General features: G+C 40.3%; 1 protein-coding gene across 8 annotated transcripts in view; it reads right to left on the reverse strand.

Moving 5' to 3' along the window:
• FRY (FRY microtubule binding protein) overlaps positions 1–17,602 on the reverse strand; it is a 463,051-nt gene that overhangs the window by 56,086 nt on the left and 389,363 nt on the right. For all 8 annotated transcript variants that reach the window (XM_086714061.1, XM_086714067.1, XM_086714035.1 and 5 more), the window contains 10 exons: positions 15,322–15,472; positions 14,670–14,773; positions 13,722–13,907; positions 11,347–11,545; positions 9,758–9,879; positions 5,589–5,776; positions 4,207–4,301; positions 2,356–2,963; positions 1,332–1,429; positions 743–913 (listed from right to left, as the gene is read on the reverse strand). In XM_086714061.1, the coding sequence (XP_086570187.1) occupies positions 743–913; positions 1,332–1,429; positions 2,356–2,963; positions 4,207–4,301; positions 5,589–5,776; positions 9,758–9,879; positions 11,347–11,545; positions 13,722–13,907; positions 14,670–14,773; positions 15,322–15,472 (1,922 nt within the window). The remainder of the gene's footprint in view (positions 1–742; positions 914–1,331; positions 1,430–2,355; positions 2,964–4,206; positions 4,302–5,588; positions 5,777–9,757; positions 9,880–11,346; positions 11,546–13,721; positions 13,908–14,669; positions 14,774–15,321; positions 15,473–17,602) is intronic.

The raw sequence follows: 17,602 nt of genomic DNA on the forward strand, positions 1-17,602 counted from the left end.
CCGTCCTCATCACTTCCAAAAAGGCCCTGGCAAGACGTATGCATGCATATCCCTCAAACAAAAGCAATAGTGAACATGCTAACCCGAGGTGGCTGTCAGTGACCACTTGCCTCATGGGTTTCGTGACCTAGTGGGTTAAGCTAGTGGGTGACTGGAGGTGCTGCACAGAATACATTTCATTTGCTGTGTATTTCCAGCACCAATGGACAACAGGGGCTTGGAACAAGTGTGCTAGAAACACATTTCTATGGGCACAAAAGAATCCCATTCCGGTTTTAAAAACAAACTTAAAAAGGAAGATAAAAAGTTTACTTCAAAATATATGCTGGGTAATTGGTTCAGAGCCAACAACCATTAAATATATCAAGCCACATAGTAACTCCTTAAATAGCATATGAACACCTGGGGTAATTAAGATAACATTTCTCCATTTTTGGAACGTTCTGACACGTATTACTATAGTAAAAAGAAGGATTTTAAGATTTTGAGGTGGGTTATACCTCAGTTCAAAGGCTGGCTTTAAACATATGGCAGATTATTTAACCTGGTTGGGCCTCAGATTCTTTGTTATAATAGAATCTGCATCAGTGGCTTGCCGTGAAGATTTAAAAAGATTCCATATAGCATCTATGATAATATATAATAGGCACTCAGTAAATGAAATTAAGAGATTATTATCCATTCCATATAAATATTTTAGCCATGGAAACGATAATAGGTTTGTCCCTAATGAAGAGTTTACCTCTGCCAGGTAGGTCACCATATTCAAGGTGATGTCAGCATATGCTTCATGAAGGTATCGGCAGACCACGTTGACCCATGTGGCACAGTCCCTCGTGTAGCTGTGTGTTTTATAAAGGGTCATGACATGCGCAAGATTGGAAAGTTTGGGGTTCTTCTCTTCCAAACACACCTTTAAAAGAAGAGAATCAATTAGGGATAAAATTGCCTGATAAATAGGGAGATGTGTTAGCAATTGTGCCAAAAGATAGGTTTGCAATTTTGCTCTGGAATCTGGAAAGCACATTGATATATATATATATATCATATATATATATATATATATATATATATATTTTGGTAAGCTGCAAAAGCACTTATCTCAGTAATTAGCTAATATGATTTTCACAAATTCTTTCCACCTGTCTTCTCAATAATGAAACCAAAAGACAATGTGCATCAGCTACTCAGAGACGTCAATTACTAGCAATCTCAATCATTATTCTCAGGTTTTGGGAAACTCATTTCCCTCTCTGGGTGATTGCTGTTCCGCGTTGGACCTTCCTGAAGGCCCATATCGACCCACTTGAGTGTGGAACCAGAAATCATACCTGCGCAATCCTTTCGGCTATATCCTTGCAGAACTGATTGGGATTTTCAAAATGCTGAATCAGCTGGGGCAGGAGACACAACACGTTCAGTGGAAACCCTGGATCGGGGAAGATGCAGTGGAGACAGCTGAATATGGTACATTTTAACTGTTAACAGTGGGAAGGAATATTGCAGATTTTATTCTGAGGGGATGCAGAAGCAGTCTTTTGAACACAAAATCCAGGGAAAAAGCATACAACAACAATGACACCAGTTACAGAGGAGGCACTGAAGTAGATTTGTAATTCTGAGACACGGTGACTGTCTTGCTATGTACTGTTTGTGAATCAGGATGACTGGCACAGATTTTTAAAAGCAGATTAAGACGAACAAAAACACTAGTTTGAAACTTTTATCAGAAAGCATATTTTAAGAAAAGCTTGTTTGAGAGGATGTAAGCCAACCAATTTAAGTCTTTCCCATGTAATGCAGTAAAAGAAGACTCTTTAAAATGGTAAGTAATGGCTTAGTACTACTGTGTTAAGCTATACCTTCATGAAAAGAAGTCTGGGTCACATGTCATAATATGAAAAATACAGCTGGTGATTTGGCTTAATTCAAAACAAGAGGGAATCAAGAGAATTTTCAAGAGGGAGAAAAAGGCTAAGAAGAAAAAGATTTAGGAGTTAAGAAAAAAGAGAAAAAATGCTTATCTGTACAAGAAAAATGGAATAAACTGTATACGCAATTTGATCTAGAAAGCATGAAGAAATAATTAATACATATTAATATATATTAATATGTATTAATATATATATACATTACTTCTGTACCTTTTATGCTATTGCCTTAAAAATGCCTTCTACAATGTAAATAATTTTAAGATTTACATTATGTGTAATTTTGGAATAAATGACAAACTAGTCCCCAACAACCATTTCTAAACAGAATTGTTAAATGTACTAAGCCCATTATCTTATTACACCAAACATAAACACAACAACCATCAGAACTGTGCAAGAGAATGAGGGATATTGGCTTTACCAATGGCTTGGGATGAATCCACCATGGATACTTTGGATACTGGTGTCAGCAAACTGAAAAGCTGCAGGGTAAGGTCAGTGGTGGTGAGGGAGGTGAATCCCTTCAGCAGTAGCTGCTGCAACCCTGAGAAGTCTGACCACTTGAGCTGCCCTTGGAGTTTCTCAAGTTTTTCTCGGTTCTCAGCTTTATCAAGTGGCATGTGAGCCAGTAGTCTATTCAACAGCCTTAAGGCCATTAGGTATTCAAACTCAAAATCAGATTCCATCAAAGCCACTGTGACCCAAAAGATGGTGGCCAGTAGGTTTGTTGGATGGTTTATGTGTGATGGGTCTGAGAGGCTGTCCTTCAAGGAGGATGAGCTTCTGGTTTTTGAGGAGAGGCCTTGTTGGGTACAAGCCTGGATTCTGTCCAGTGTGGCACTCCTGGGTGGGTCTGAGGATCGGTCGACAACACCAAACTTCTTGGGCACAGAAAAGCTTCTTTGATGCCGGCTCCGTTCTGCGGTTGCTGTATTGCCACCGGCTGTCCCCGGGTTCACATTTAGTTGTCCTGTGCTCTTTCTGCTTGCTGTTAGTTTAGTGCTAGAGCTTAAATCTGGTGATGAAGAGCTGGGTATAAAAATAAAAAAGTTCAATAGAAAGCCAACACGCTTCAGTGAAGAGCCAGTCCTTTTAAGATCCACTGACAAACTATAAGGGAGGGAAATCATTCTTTGGAAACACTATCTATTCTTCCCCCCCCCCCCCACCCATACTCTTAAACTTAAAGTAATAAATTTCCTTATTCCTAAACTTAAGCTATGAAAAAAACAAAAACAAGCAATGAGAACCCTTACCAACAAAACCACAACAAAACGTAATACCTACTTATACATATTGAAAGGCTAAACAAGAGGGGTTGGTGGTAAAGTTTACTGATCTTTCACGTATATTTTTGTTTGAATTTGGGCAGAAGTAATTTAGAAATAAAGTGTACCTGATAGGCACAAAGTTTAGTATTCTATTAACTGACTGATAAGGAGAACAGAAATGGAAAGGATGTTATCTAGAAAGAAAAAAGTAACTGCATCAAAGGAATATTTTTACACTTCTAAAAAATCTATGAGAAATTATCTCTAAGCCTATTTCAGGCTGAAAAGATAAAACTCTTTATCAACATTCCTGCTAAATTCTTACTGATTGAGATAAATCTGTAGGTTTATATAGAAAAATATGTATGATGTTAGTAATCATACTAAAATTACCTATCCATAAAAAATGTCCAACTTAAAAGTGAAACAAGGCTCAGTGTGATTTATGATAACATCACTGACTCAATTTCAAGCAAAATGAGCTCAATTATATAAACAGAATACAGAATTGTGAATGATTTGAAATGGGTAATTAAACATTGGCAGGAGCAAAAGGAATAAAAATAAAAAAGGAAGATCCTAAGATAGGAATATATTCACATAAAATCGACATTAATCCCAGCTGTTTTTAGTGATAGTTCAGATGAGTTGTATATATATTCATTCAAAAAAATAAGTAGTTTTGGTTTCTGTTTACAATGAAATAAACAGGATAATTATTATATAAAATTTGAAAAAGTACTCAAAGTCTTAAAAAAGAAAATGAGAAAGGATTACTATTTGTATTATTTAGAACTATCATTTCTTCTCTTTCTGATGTGTAAAACTACTTATATAACATGTGTCTGTATGTGTTATAATTTCTTTTTTTTTTTTAAACTAAAGAAAATGTCATACTTCAAAAACTAGATTTGTTCTTTGGATTTTGCCCAAGGTCCAGGCATGTCTCAAATATTAAGTCCAGCATATTTGATTTCAAAAGTCATTAAGCTTCTTCTCACCGAGATAATACCGTTAAGAGATCGCTGTTCCTCAAGCAGTCAGACAAGTTATCCACAGCAGCTTCCAATGTAAGGAGTGCTTCCATTACGTAACCCTGCCAGACATGCAAAGATAACATTTTGTACTGCTTAAAACTACTGTTCCCTTCCTGAAGATAAATTTAATTAACACAAACTTTATTCAAATCTAATTTTAATATCATTGAGTGCTAGACAATCTATGCTACTTTAACTTACCGAGTCTAAAAACAAAATTTAACGGCCACTTAGGAAATTCAGATGGTTTAGCAGTTAGCAGGTAATCACCAAGATTTATTTCCCTAGATCTGACGTCCTCAACATGTCAATCTCATTCTAAATCCAGCAGGGAGAAGCAAAGGCTAAGGTGGCAATCGTTGCCCCTTGATGAGGGGAATGGTGGACATTTGAAATACAGAATGTCAATATCTGAGCCAGAAATTAAGAGCTGAGATATGAGAAGATCTGTGCATCAGTGACATTTTGAAGAGCACATCTAATGTCCAGAAAGAGGAAAAGAGGCTGGAGTTCACACGTGTGTTAGTCTCCTGGGGTGTAGTAACTTTTCTGATGGAAAAGAAGGGGAAGAAAGGCTTGGCCCAAGCTACAGAGCTTAATGCCCTTGTGATGCTTGTAACGCACCCCAGTGCCTGGGATCTATGTACAGGGTCTTCTTGTGGCATCTATTCTCTCCATTACTTCTTCAGCTCTTCTCAGTGTACTGAGGGTTAGTTATACAGAGAGGGGTAGTGTTCTGCTTAGATATGATGGAGATCCCTTCTCTGGGTGGGGAGACTGCACAACAGCATCCTGGTTTTGTCCTTTGCCAGCCTAGGGGCTGGTGGCAAAAGGAAAAAACAGTGCAAATAATTCCCCAATTCCCAGTCAACTAAAACTAACAACAAAAACAACCAAGGAGTCACCAGGGGATTTTCAGTTGTTGGCTCAATAAAACAATATCCACTGAATTTCTAGAACAATGCGCCTTGAAGTGATTTTTTTTAGTTTATTCATTTTGAGAGAGAGAGAGAGAGAGTGCTAGCAGGGGAGGGGCAGAGAGAGACAGGGAGAGAGAGAATCCCAAGCAGGCTCCCACTGTCCATGCAGAGCCTGATGCGGGGCTGGATTCCATGAACTGTGAGATCATGACCTGAGCCAAAATCAAGGGCTGCACGTTTAACAGACTGAGCCACCCAGGCACCCTGAAGTGATTTTTGTAAATATAAAAGTTCACATCCAGAAATTTTTAAAATAAATTGTATATGCCCACATGGCTGAGATAATTGGCGAGAAAAAGAAGGCTCAAAGAAAGTCGTTAAGTCCTCATCTTTGATATGAGAGAAGGAGAATGAGTTTGGTGGTACCTGAATCTCATCTCCATGTTCTCCAATCACCTCCACCAGCCTGGAGAGAAGGTCAGACAAGGCATGTGCTGACAGAGGTTGCTTGAGCGCCCGGAATATCTGGAAGGACCGACCGGCATAGTGCCTCGAAGAGCTTGCGAGGGCTGTCTGCAATGCAACTTCACTCAAGTGCTGCTCCAGATGGAAACCTAGGCACCAAGAGGCAGATGGTCAACCTATACTCTGAAAACCCTGGGGCATCAGTGATCGATAGGTTTAAATCAGGCTAACTGCAAAGAGCTATCCTCTGGCGGTACTTGTTTAAGAATGAGCCATTTTAGAGTTAAAACAACAACAACAACAAATTTGAACAGATCTTAAAGAGGCATAGTGTAGCAGAGTCAGAAGCTTTGCAGCAAGGTGGTCCTGCCTGGTTTTGAACAAGGGGTTTTGGGACTCTGAAAAGAAATGTAGTCTCTATGACCCTATTTTATTTTTTTTAATTGGAGAATAATAGTATCTGTATCATAGAGTCATTGTGAAAATTCGACGATTTAAAAAATGCTTTGTACAGTGTCTGACACAGAATATACTCACAAATGTATTCTTGTTTATTGCCCTACCATTTTTCTACATTGTTCTTCTGAAGTACTTTTTTGCATAGAGTACTTTCACTCCTTTTTTCATAAGAGAATTTGTTAGGAACAAGTTTTCAGAGTACTTGTGCAGAGGAAAGCTGTTAATAGATCGCATCAACTCTGAACACAACCAAGGCCTCTACCAAAGTCTTTGCTCTTCAGGATAGTCTATGAATATGCAGATATTGAAATGCAGATGTTGCCAAGAAGGCAACCATCATCTCAACTCTCGCCCGAATATTGGTTCTTCCAATAGCATGAAGGTAATCTCAGTCATCAGGAAACCACCTGATCAGAAGGAAGTGAAAATGTAAGGTAAAGCACATGATTGAACTCTGGGCCATTGATCTGTACTCTCTGCTGTGCCTCTCTGCAGGAGAAAAACTGACTACAAAGTCAGAGGACAAGGTGAAAACAGTGATTTTGGCTGTCTCTGTGATCTAGGGGATTCCGTGGTACATTTGATGGTCACATGAAAGTGAACCAGGAGGGAGCATTTAATGTCATTGTTCTTAGCTGCTGCCTGGCTGTTTGACCCTAGGGACCTTTGGATTATATGAGAGGATGTTCCTACAGAGCAAACAAAGGGCCCTGGAAAATGGACTTAGGCATATTCAAGGTAGGAAATACAGGATTAAACCCATATAGGCAGTTCACAATTTATGAATGGATCGTGTTTCAAAATGGAATTTGTACCTTTATTTTGTTTCATTTTCCTACTTAATTTTATTATGTGTGGTGTTAGATCCTCGGTCAACAAACAAAATTTATTGAAATCAGAATGGACCTGATGGCTAGAACTATACTGGTAGGACTCTAGCACCCCAGCATGTTCTTGGTGACAGTGCCACCAATGACACGACAATGTCCTTAAGAAAGGCTATTTAGTGTGTCACACAGCAAACCTACATTTCCTAGCCTTTCTTGCAGTTGTGGCCTTGTGCCTGAGTTCTGGCTGGTGGAATGTGGGAAGAAGCATGGATGCCACGTTCGAGCCACGTTCGAGCCACGTGTGGTGTAAATTCCTCCTGAGTAATCCTCCACTCACTCTCTTCCTCCACCTGCTGGCTGGATGAAGAGGGCTGAGGACCTCTGAGCCGAGGTGATCAGAGCCACAGAAGGAAGGTCTTTGAAGCACCATGTGGAAGGCCGCCTGCCAAACTATGCCAATGTCCTTAAGAGAGGCTATCTAAATTAAAGTCTCTTTAAACTGAACAGTTCAACTCTATACTGAACTGTTATGTGATTGGAAGTAACCTTCTACTGTGTTAAGCCTCTGAGCTATGGGGGTTGTGTGTTGTAGCAGTTATGCTACCCTGTTTAATACAAGTGTTTCCAGGGACATATTTTATTGTGCTACAGTGGAAACAGGCCGAGAGCAGAGATGTATAAAGAAACTGTAGTGAGTAAAAATGTCTGGGGCAAGATGTGAAAAGACTCAGACTCTAAGCATCCTCTGGGAAAACAGTACAGGGATTCATGAGTTTTCTCATTTTCATCGTCTTCATGCAATCAAAGATTTTAAGCCAATTAAGGGTTTGTACACAAACAGTAAATTTCTTCCTTTGGGTTATATTCAACTATTAAGTGACTTCTAAGTGGGGGAAATAGCAGTATAAGAGGTGGTGACATTTCACAAACTTTCCCAAACAAGCTCAAAACAAGAAATGTCATTCCTATTCCTGAAATGAGAAACTCGTTTCAGTTTATCAGTATTTTTTGCTTTTTTAGAAAGCACCCTCTGATAATGAGAAGAGATGTGGCTAATCTGGAATGTTTCAAACTGTGAGATGTGCTAATTATTAGAGCAGCTGAGAAAGCCAGCGAGCTGTATTTCATTTGGTCAGCCTGGTGTGTGAAAAAAGGTAGGGGTAGTTGTTATTACGCTGAGGAACCAGATTTAAATTTCACACACAGATCAGCCCAGGCCAAGTCGAATCTGAATGGTATGTAGCTAAGGGCTTAAACATCCTGATGTTATTATAATCTACATAAGAATCACAGTGTGTTCAGAATATTGAATGATCATCGGCACAGGAATTATTAGCAAATACTTTCAAAGTCAAAGACATTTTATCACAAAATTCTTTTTTAAACCAGTTTTCAAATCTGACAGTTTTTCACAGTTGAGTCTGAATACAGTCAGTAAGATTTATTACTCATGTCTGCCTTTGCTTTTTTGTAAAATGTCAAAATTTGAGTATGCTTGACACACAATGTCACATTAGTTTCAGGTGTAAAACACAGGGATTTGACTTCTTCGACTTCTCTGTATGTTTCACTATGCTCACCGCAAGTGTGTCTACCATCTATCACTATACAACACTACAACACTACAACACTATCACACTATCATTGGCTAGATTCCCTACGCTGTGCCTTTTAGTCCCGTGACTTATTCCTTCCATAACTGGAAGCCTGTATCTCTCTCTCCCCTTCATCCACTTTGCCCATTTCCCTACACCCTTCCCTCTGGCAACCCTCAGTTTGTTCTATTTATAGGTCTGATTCTGCTTTTTGTTAATGCATTTGTTTTTTAGATTTCACATGAGTAGAATCATGTTGCAATTTTTTTCTTCAATCTGACTTACTTCACTTAGCTTAATACCCTGTAGGTATATCCACGTTGTCACAAATGGCAAGATCTAGTCCTTTTTTATGGCTGTATGACAGTCCATTATTATATATTCTGTTAAATACATTCCATTATGTATAAAATATACATATTGTATCAATGGAATATATATGGAATGAATACATATCTACAACTATATACATGCACGCACACATGCAAACACACACATGCGCACACACACACACATCTTCCTTATCCACTCATCTATGGATGGACACTTGAGTTACTTCCGTATCTTGGCTACTGCAAATAATGCTACAATAAACACAGGGGTGCATATATCCTTTCAAGTTAGTGTTTTCATTTTCTTTGGGTAAATACCCAGTAGCTAAATTACTGAATCATATGATATTTCTATTTTTAATATTTGGGGGAGAAATTTCGTACCATCTTCCACATTGGCTGCACCAATTTACATCCCCACCAACAGTGCGTGAGGGTTCCTCTTTCTCTACATCCTCGCCAACACTGTTATTTGTTGTCTTTTTGATTCTAGCCATTCTGACAGGTGTAAGGTGATATCTCATTGTGGTTTTGATTTGCATTTCCCTGATGATCAGTGATGTTGAACATCTTTTCCTGCGTGTGTTGTGTCATGGCCTTCTCGAAAAAAATTAATATTAGAGGGAGTAGTTTAAATTGAGTGAGGTAAACGCAGCAAGGTGAACAGTGACCTCTGGGGATTATTTGATAGAGCATGACATTAACAATCATTCACTTAGGCACATTTGAAATAAGCTTCAAGGCTCCCCTATGAATATTCTCCTGGTGTCAGTGCCAAATATAGAACCATATATTTACACATATGCATACGTATATATGTTTGTATGTATGTATAATGTGTGGTTATAATGGGAAGAATATGCTCCATTACAGAAAATGGTGAAAGTGGCATTTGGGGAAATTGGATAAAGTACCTGATTTGGAGTCTTTAAATACGGATACAACATGACGTAGAAAATTAGTAAGCTGTTCAGCACTCTTTGAATTTTGATTTTTGGGTGTGATGTCTTCATGGCACCAAAGTGGACCAAATGCCCTTAAACAAAACATACAAAACGTTAAAAATATAACCACTTAAATATAATCATTTTGTATTTTAAAAACCACCTATGCAGTTGTAACTCCAAAGGTGCAATGTGATTTTGAAAGTTTAGTGATTAATGTGGGCGTAAATTTCAGTCTGGTAAAGCTTAAGAGCATACTCAAAATGGATCTAGCTAATTCATGGAGGCAAATTTTTTCTTATGTTTTACTCACAAAATGAAAACCTCACAAAATTTACTCACCAAGTGAAAACCTCTCAATTCACCAGAACGGTGTTTATACAAAACAGGTGCTACATGTTTGTCAAATAAAATGATATAAAATGTTAATTAAAATACAGACTTAGACATTTGTATATTTTAGATTTGCAAAGATAATGCTTTTATCAGGATCATATCATTAGACTACCAAATACTGTAGAAATGAACCGAAGATGCGTCCTCTGTTATCTACTTGGTTTTCAACAGAAAGAACAGGATGGAGCCAGAGGTGAGAATTTCAGAACACTCTTCCCAATGCAAGGTACTGACAGTGTTGAGTGGTGAGCACACTTTTCTTCCCCACAGACCATTCAGGTCTCTGAAATATCCTGGATGTAGTTACCATTAGGCGCCCCCTCCTTAGCTTCCTGTTCATTAAGTCCTGTATTGAGCTGTGAACTGCAAATACTCTGAATCATTAACTGAGGAAAGAAAATGCTCTTTTTTCATTTTTTGTATGAACTGATGCACTCCCGAGAGAAAGAAAGATCATGGGGGTATCAGATAACAACTATACAGACTAGACTTCTGGGATTAATGAGAAAGGATAGGGTCCCCTCCCCCCGATAGAGTCCCAGGTAAGCATGATTTTCTTGATGCAAATACTGCACCTCAGAGTGCTAGACATTCTGAAGCCTTACAAGCTAAATTGTTCAGTGGAAGAACCAGAAGAAGAGCTGAAAAGACAGGATTGCTTGCTTGCAGCTTTTCTTGATTTTGATTATTAGTTTGCTTCCTTTCCCATCATGCTTCCTATTGTTTCTGACTTCCATTTATAAATGGCTCTGGATGAGAAGAGCAGTAATGGTCCCCTCCGCAGCTGCTCCTGGGTCGACCATGGCTAATATATTTGGTTTCCAGAGGATGTTCTTTGCCAAGTCTCAGAACTCCCAGATCCCGGCAGCTCTAATAGATGATTAAAGTCGTCCTCACCGTGGGACGCTACCGTGTCCTGTCTCCATCTGCTGCATTGTCTTTCTACACGAAACCTCCTGCCTGTCAACTGTGCCATCAGTGGGATCTCAGACTTCTGCCAGTATCTGCCTTGTACACAGACTCCAGCAGATGCAATTTAGAAGAGAAAAGAAGGCTTTGCTAAAATCACGGGCTCGCCTTTTCATCTGTCAAGTTCTAAAGTGATGCCACTTCCCCAAAAGACCAACCTAAAAACAGGCCCGTGTCCCCTGAGCCCTCACTACCTGGTCGTCAGAAACTCAATGAGCTTGTTCGCCTTCTCATCCGCTTCAGCGGTTGTGTCCACGTCTTCCACCTCCTGGGTCATCTGCGGGAGGTTCCCACTGCTGCCCCCCAGGCTGATGCTGGAGGACGTGGAACTGGAGCTTAGCCCCGAGTCTGGCACTGGGGACGACTGGTCCTCTCTCAGGAAGTCAAAGCCACCTGGTGGGACAAGAAGGTCAAGGTAGAATGTGCTAGGCAGGGTGCTTACCGAGGTTAGGAGGTGAGCATACAGGAGGGTGTAGTTATTTGAATCTCTTGGAGAAAACATTTGATTTCAACTATGGTTATGATGAAACGAGACTGATAGTTTTTCCTTGCTTGTGGAATAGTTGCACTGCTGTGTAAACCAGAGTGTACTGGGTAATAGGAGAGGGATCTGTTATTTTGTAGCCTGGTGTTTGAATTGATGCTTTCTGCAAAAGAAGTGGTGTATACGTGTGTGCGCGTGTGCACATGCGTCTGTGTGCACACACATGCATATGTGCACAGGCCGACAGACAGTTCCCCTATACATCTGGACCCAACTGTGCTGTTAGTAAATTATTCTTGGGTATTCGACCACTTAAATATGTGAAATGGTACCAGTGTTGAGGATACGAGCACCTAATAATAGATGTTATGTTTTGAGTAAATGTGCTTACAACTGTGAATATTATGTGGATATTGCTATGTTTTGATAAAGTATGTCTCGTAGTAGTCAAAGAAATACGGTATCAACAAATATTATGTTTGTTCCCCACCTCATATTTGATTATCATTCTACATCCCTGGGTGTTGCTGGTTTGAAAATGTAGATACGCCATCATCCCTTTTCTCCTACCTGATAATTGCAAAACGTACATAGTTCTGGTGGTCTGAAGATACACTGAAACAGGAGAAGCCTTGGGCCTGAATATCATCTCTGCCATTTGCTGTGCAATCTCAGGGAGTTTATATAATTTCTCTGCAGCTAACTTTCCTATTATAATAAGATAAAGACAATAACTTCTAGCACACAGGTTTTTTTAGCTTCGATTTTTTTTTTTAGCTTGGATTTGAGAGCAACCGCAGTTGAAAGTAGGTGTTCAGTAAGAATTAATCAATGTTTATGAAAAGGAGACATTTTCCAAACCCTTTGTACTCGTATGCCACGTGTGCTACAGATTCAATCATTTTAGCTTCCACCGTTTGTCTTGCCTATGGTACGTTGTGTTTTGTTTTGTAAAGCCCCACTGTATGCCACAAGAGTGGTATAGTGAATGCAAAACTGATGTACTCAGAGATATACAACTTAACGGGCATTGCAATGTTCTCAGTCTAAGACCATGTGCTTAATGGAATACATCCTTATCCTGGGGAATTAGGACAGCCAGAAGTCTTCAGATTCTTTTAATTCAACGTCTATAGTGAGGAGTTTTGTGTCACTGAGTGGCTGTCGATGGGTTCTTTTCAATTAAGTGCAGGTTGGTTTAAAATAAAGGGCTTAAACTGAGGTCAGTAGTCCTTATGTCTCAGACTTAGTAACGCAGTATTTGTTTCCCAGAGGAAAATCTTAGTGTCCGTCAAAGGACAAGACAGCACTGAGTACAAGTATTAAGTAAAAGGCACATCATCTTCAGGGTGATGAATAAAGTATACGGTGACATATGAAATGCCATACCATATCCAGCGCCAATGCAACGTACAAAATGTTCAGGAATGTTAGTTCGCTATCATTTTAAGGTATTTTAAATGTTCTGATTCTAAATGAAACCCACTGGTCAACTCTTTCGGGAAAGTTTTCATGAATAGCTGGACACAGACTCAAACATGACTCATCTAATGCTTTCTGTTCTTTTTTCTAAAAAGAACATTTTGGTTTCAAAACAGCCATGGTTCTTAGTAGACTTCCACCCGTGGTGCTTTCCAGGAAAAGCAGTCACTAAAAGGGTGAAAATTCCTTCAGGGGAACTAGAAGGTCCACAGCGATACACCTGGCACCTTGGCAATGACCTGCTCTCAAGGTGATGGGGGTGGTCACTGTCTTGGGCATTCCCATCCTTCAGTGTTTTAGACTGATGCTCTTGGCCGAAGGACATAATTTTCAATGTATCAGTAGGAACATATTTAATGAGAGCAGCAATCATAATAGTAAGGAAACAGACATTTGAAAATATTCAGTACTGAAGGATTTTGAAAACCAAGTTAACATCAAGTGAAATGGTGCATATTTATTGTGCTCCTACTTGCTCACTCGGAAAGTTGTAGGGGGATGGTGATCACGTTAGAGAAGTTAATTTGGGCTCCACAGATACCTTCAGTGATCTTCGTATTTGTGATTCTGTCTCAGGGTCTCTGCTATTCCTTCTTTTGTTACCTGTGTAGAGATACTCCGGTTGATAAGCCGGCTGAACTGTTAGAGTCTTCGCTTCACCCATCTCTCGAGTCTGCAGGAGCACAGAAGCAATAGCATGAAAATTGCTGTTGCAAGAGAGGGCAATCAAGAGGTGAAGAAGCAGTTTTTTGCTGTGTTCAAAGACTTCAGGCCGGTAATGGTCCAAACCTGGAACAAAAAGTGGAATCTCTTAGTATAAACAAGTTTTAAGCTCGTTTAGATTCCAGGGATAGTAAAGATTCCAAGTTACTCAGGAGGAACATGTTGAAAGAATGTTCAGTTTTCTTTGTTATTGTTTGTGTTACCAACATAAAGAAGTTGGGCTTAGGAAAAATGTTTTCTTCCTTAAATCAAATGTTCTCATAAAATGCTGATAGATGGACTTTTCTTGACCTCTCAGTAGCTTTTGACATGGTTAGCATTCCTCCTTCCTGGGATGTTCTCTTCCCTGGGTCTCCCTGTTAACTGAAGGGATTCTAATTTTGTTCATCACTCTCTAACTAAACTTCTGAGCCTCCCTGGCTTGTTCCTCTTCCCATTTTTATTTTACCATTTGGCTATTTTAAAATCTCAGTGCTTGGCCTGCTGCGCTCTGTCTTCTTTCTGTCTGTGTGCGGACAGTATCTCACGGCTTTAAATCGATCACATCTAGCCAAAGACCCTCAGAGAGGCCCAATATGTTTCGGGTATCTTTATAGATATAGCATTAGCGAGGTACCACTGTATAGTGCAGAAATAGGGCAATTTTAAGCAATGACTGATCAACTGAGATTGTAGAGCAGATGTCACATAGAAGCGATGAAAAATGGAAGAGACTAAATATTTCAGAACTGTGGAAAACAGGACGTCAATGTAAAAGGAAAGCTCTCTGGATTGTGTCTGTAGGGTTTTGACCCCATAGTCCAGAATTCCTCTTCGATCCAGTCTTACCTAAGAAGACAGCATGGAGTAATAATGGTAGATGAAGAGCCCAATCTTCTCTCACACTGTGATCCACCACCATCTCAGTCATAAAAATTACAGCAATATTGCACCTAATCAATGACATGGTGAAATTAATGTAACTTCTGAAGAGGATGGAAACACACTGACAGATCATTAAGTCACAATTAAATACAGCTCTTGAGCCCTGCTGAAGAATTATGCGAGACGCTTAATTCCAGGGAATGGAATTTATTTTCCGAAAAAGCACAGAATTCCACAGAAAGAAGAAACTTTCGCTGAGCTAATCACAAAATAGGGAGTCTTACTCGTTGCTAGGTAATAAGAGCTGAGGGAGGAAGAGGAGAAAAGGGCCCTCTTTTCCAGTTACTCACGATCTAAAAATCATCACAGAATGCACATCCACATCCAGATTACATCAAGAAAAAATTCTGAGTTACAAGGCAGCTTTGCACATTGGTTGCTAGTCAACCAAACGCTCCAAATGTGCTGAGAACTGCAATTAAAGTCACGCATGGTCCCTCTGATTTCAAAGGTCATTTCATTTGACAGGACCTGGAATGATCTCCCTCTTCTCATGGGAAGAAAAGTCCAGTCAGATCTAAGCAGTCACTTCCCACTACCCACAGATGCTACTTACCTGTGGAGGGGTCCCCGGGGAGTGATAGTCTCTGGGAGGTAGTCAACCAGGGGGGCCCAGCATCCTCCAGTACAAGGCATGGGTAAGGGCTGTGGCTGTTTGGTCTCTGTAATAGTCAACAGCCAGCCCGTATACGGAGAAATCGGGTCATCTACAGGGTGAGAAAGACAAGCGTGCATTATTTTTAGGGAGTGATGATTTTTGTCTTCCCTATTTGGTGTCTGTAGAAAGAATCTTACAAATTTAGGCTAGTAAAAATAACTCTCTAACCATCCCATTTGGTGAGTATAAATCATAGGATCAATGGGTTAGCATTACTTGATTAGATTTTTTAGTCCCTTTATGTTTTGATAAGCTAATATACAATTACGCAGTATAGATCAATGGGAAATACAGACATGCAAAAAGAAAACATTAAATCATTCTCATCACTGTGAGAACTTGGGCTTTCTCCAGTCTTCCCCACTGCAGTAAAATGCAATTCCATGTTTCTAGTTTGCTCAGGACAGGAGCCTTAGAGCTATCTGTGACGTTTCTCTTACATCTCGCATCCAACTCATAATCATGATAATCATGATGATAGTAATAGTAATAATAAAAATAAGTACATTAGGAGCTAACACAGGGAATACCTACTTTGTACCAGGCACTTTTCTATGCGTTGTACATTATATTAATAATTAATAGCCCAGTAATGGGTACCTCTTACCCCTACTTGACAGAAGGGAAATAGAGGTTAGGTAACTTGGCATCATATTCAGTGAGCTGTACCTTCAAACATATCCAGAATAGGTCCACTTTTCACCATCTCCATCACTGCCAGGGTAAGGCACTATGTTCTCTCACATGGTTACTGCAATGGCTTCCCTACTGTTTCTCTGCTTCTGTCCTGGCCCCGCTACAGTCTGTTTTTCCACAGAGAAGCCAGAGCAGTCATTTTAAAACAGGAGTTCATTCATGTCTTTCTCTCTGCTTCACACTCTCCAGTGGCTCCCCTCTCCACTCAGAATGAAGTCCAAACTCTACACCATGGCCTTTAAGGCCTTACACGGTCTTCCTGCTGTTTCTCCCTTGGCTCATCTCCCACCACCAGCACCCTTGCCCACGCCACGCCAGTCATTTGGGCTTTCTTGCTGTTCTGTGATCACGCTCGGCACCACCCAGCTTCAGGGACTTCACCTCTAGCTTTCCTTTTGGCCGCAGAGCTGTCCTGGAGAGCCACGTGGTTCTCTCCTCCACTTCACACAAGCCTTCGCCCAAGCATCAATTTATTGCAGAGGATTTCCAGGAAATCCCCAATCATTTGAAATCCCCTCCGCCTCTCACCCTGCTTTAATTTTCCTTTCTGGCACAGATCACCCATTCCCCAGCACTGACTGCCTCCTCCGACTCTCAAACAAGCTGCACGACGGCGGACACTTTCTTTTGTTCGCTGCTGTTTCCCTAGTTCTGCGAACAGTATCTGACATGTGGCAGGGAATCAACAAGTATTTTTTGAATGAATGAACTTCCTCAACAATATCTTTAAAGTAAGCACAGCAACAAGTTTCAAAACAACCTACCCTCATACCTAAAGGAGCTAGAAAAAGAACGAACAAAACACAAATCCAGCAGAATGAAGGAAATAATAAAAATGAGAGCAGAAATAAATGATACAGCAACTAAAAATCGAAACAAACCAATACTAGAACATATCAACGAAACCAAGAGCCGGTTCTTCTAGGAGGTCAACAAAATTGATAAGCCTCTAGCCAGACTCATGATGGCGCTCTTTTTTTATAATGCTCTCCATAGAGGCGGGTGGCATTCAAAGACGACATTTCCTCTTGGGGTCACGTGATATGAGCCAGGTACATGGCTTCAGACAAGCTGGCTCAATCTGGAGAGTTGTGGTGTATCCAAGAAGAACGATGTATTAGATCAGCTTTAGGCAATTTCTCCCAAATAAAGTTTTTCTTGGCTGCACTCTTGAAAGGCAGTGAGAGGTCACATATTCGAGGCTGCTGGTCCCCTGTAGAAGGCTGGGCTTACCAGTTAGCAGAGCGGATGGACGGGGTGTCTTCCTACCGTGAAGACTGAGGCTCCCCACAAGGGCAGGTGCTCGGACACAGCCCCCTTCTGGGATGGCAGGGAAGGGAGTTTCCAGGGCAAGGCCAGGATTCGCCTCAGAAAGCGACCGTTGGGTCTTACTAACGCACCAAAAATCGAGCAACTGGAACCCTATAAATTCTATGCCACGGAGCTAGGCCACAACAGTTTTAGTCCAGAAAAAAATGTAAAG

This window comes from Puma concolor, chromosome A1 (assembly GCF_028749965.1).
Source record: "Puma concolor isolate L17-30 chromosome A1, mPumCon1.1.hap2, whole genome shotgun sequence".
Classification (NCBI taxonomy): Eukaryota; Metazoa; Chordata; class Mammalia; order Carnivora; family Felidae; genus Puma; species Puma concolor.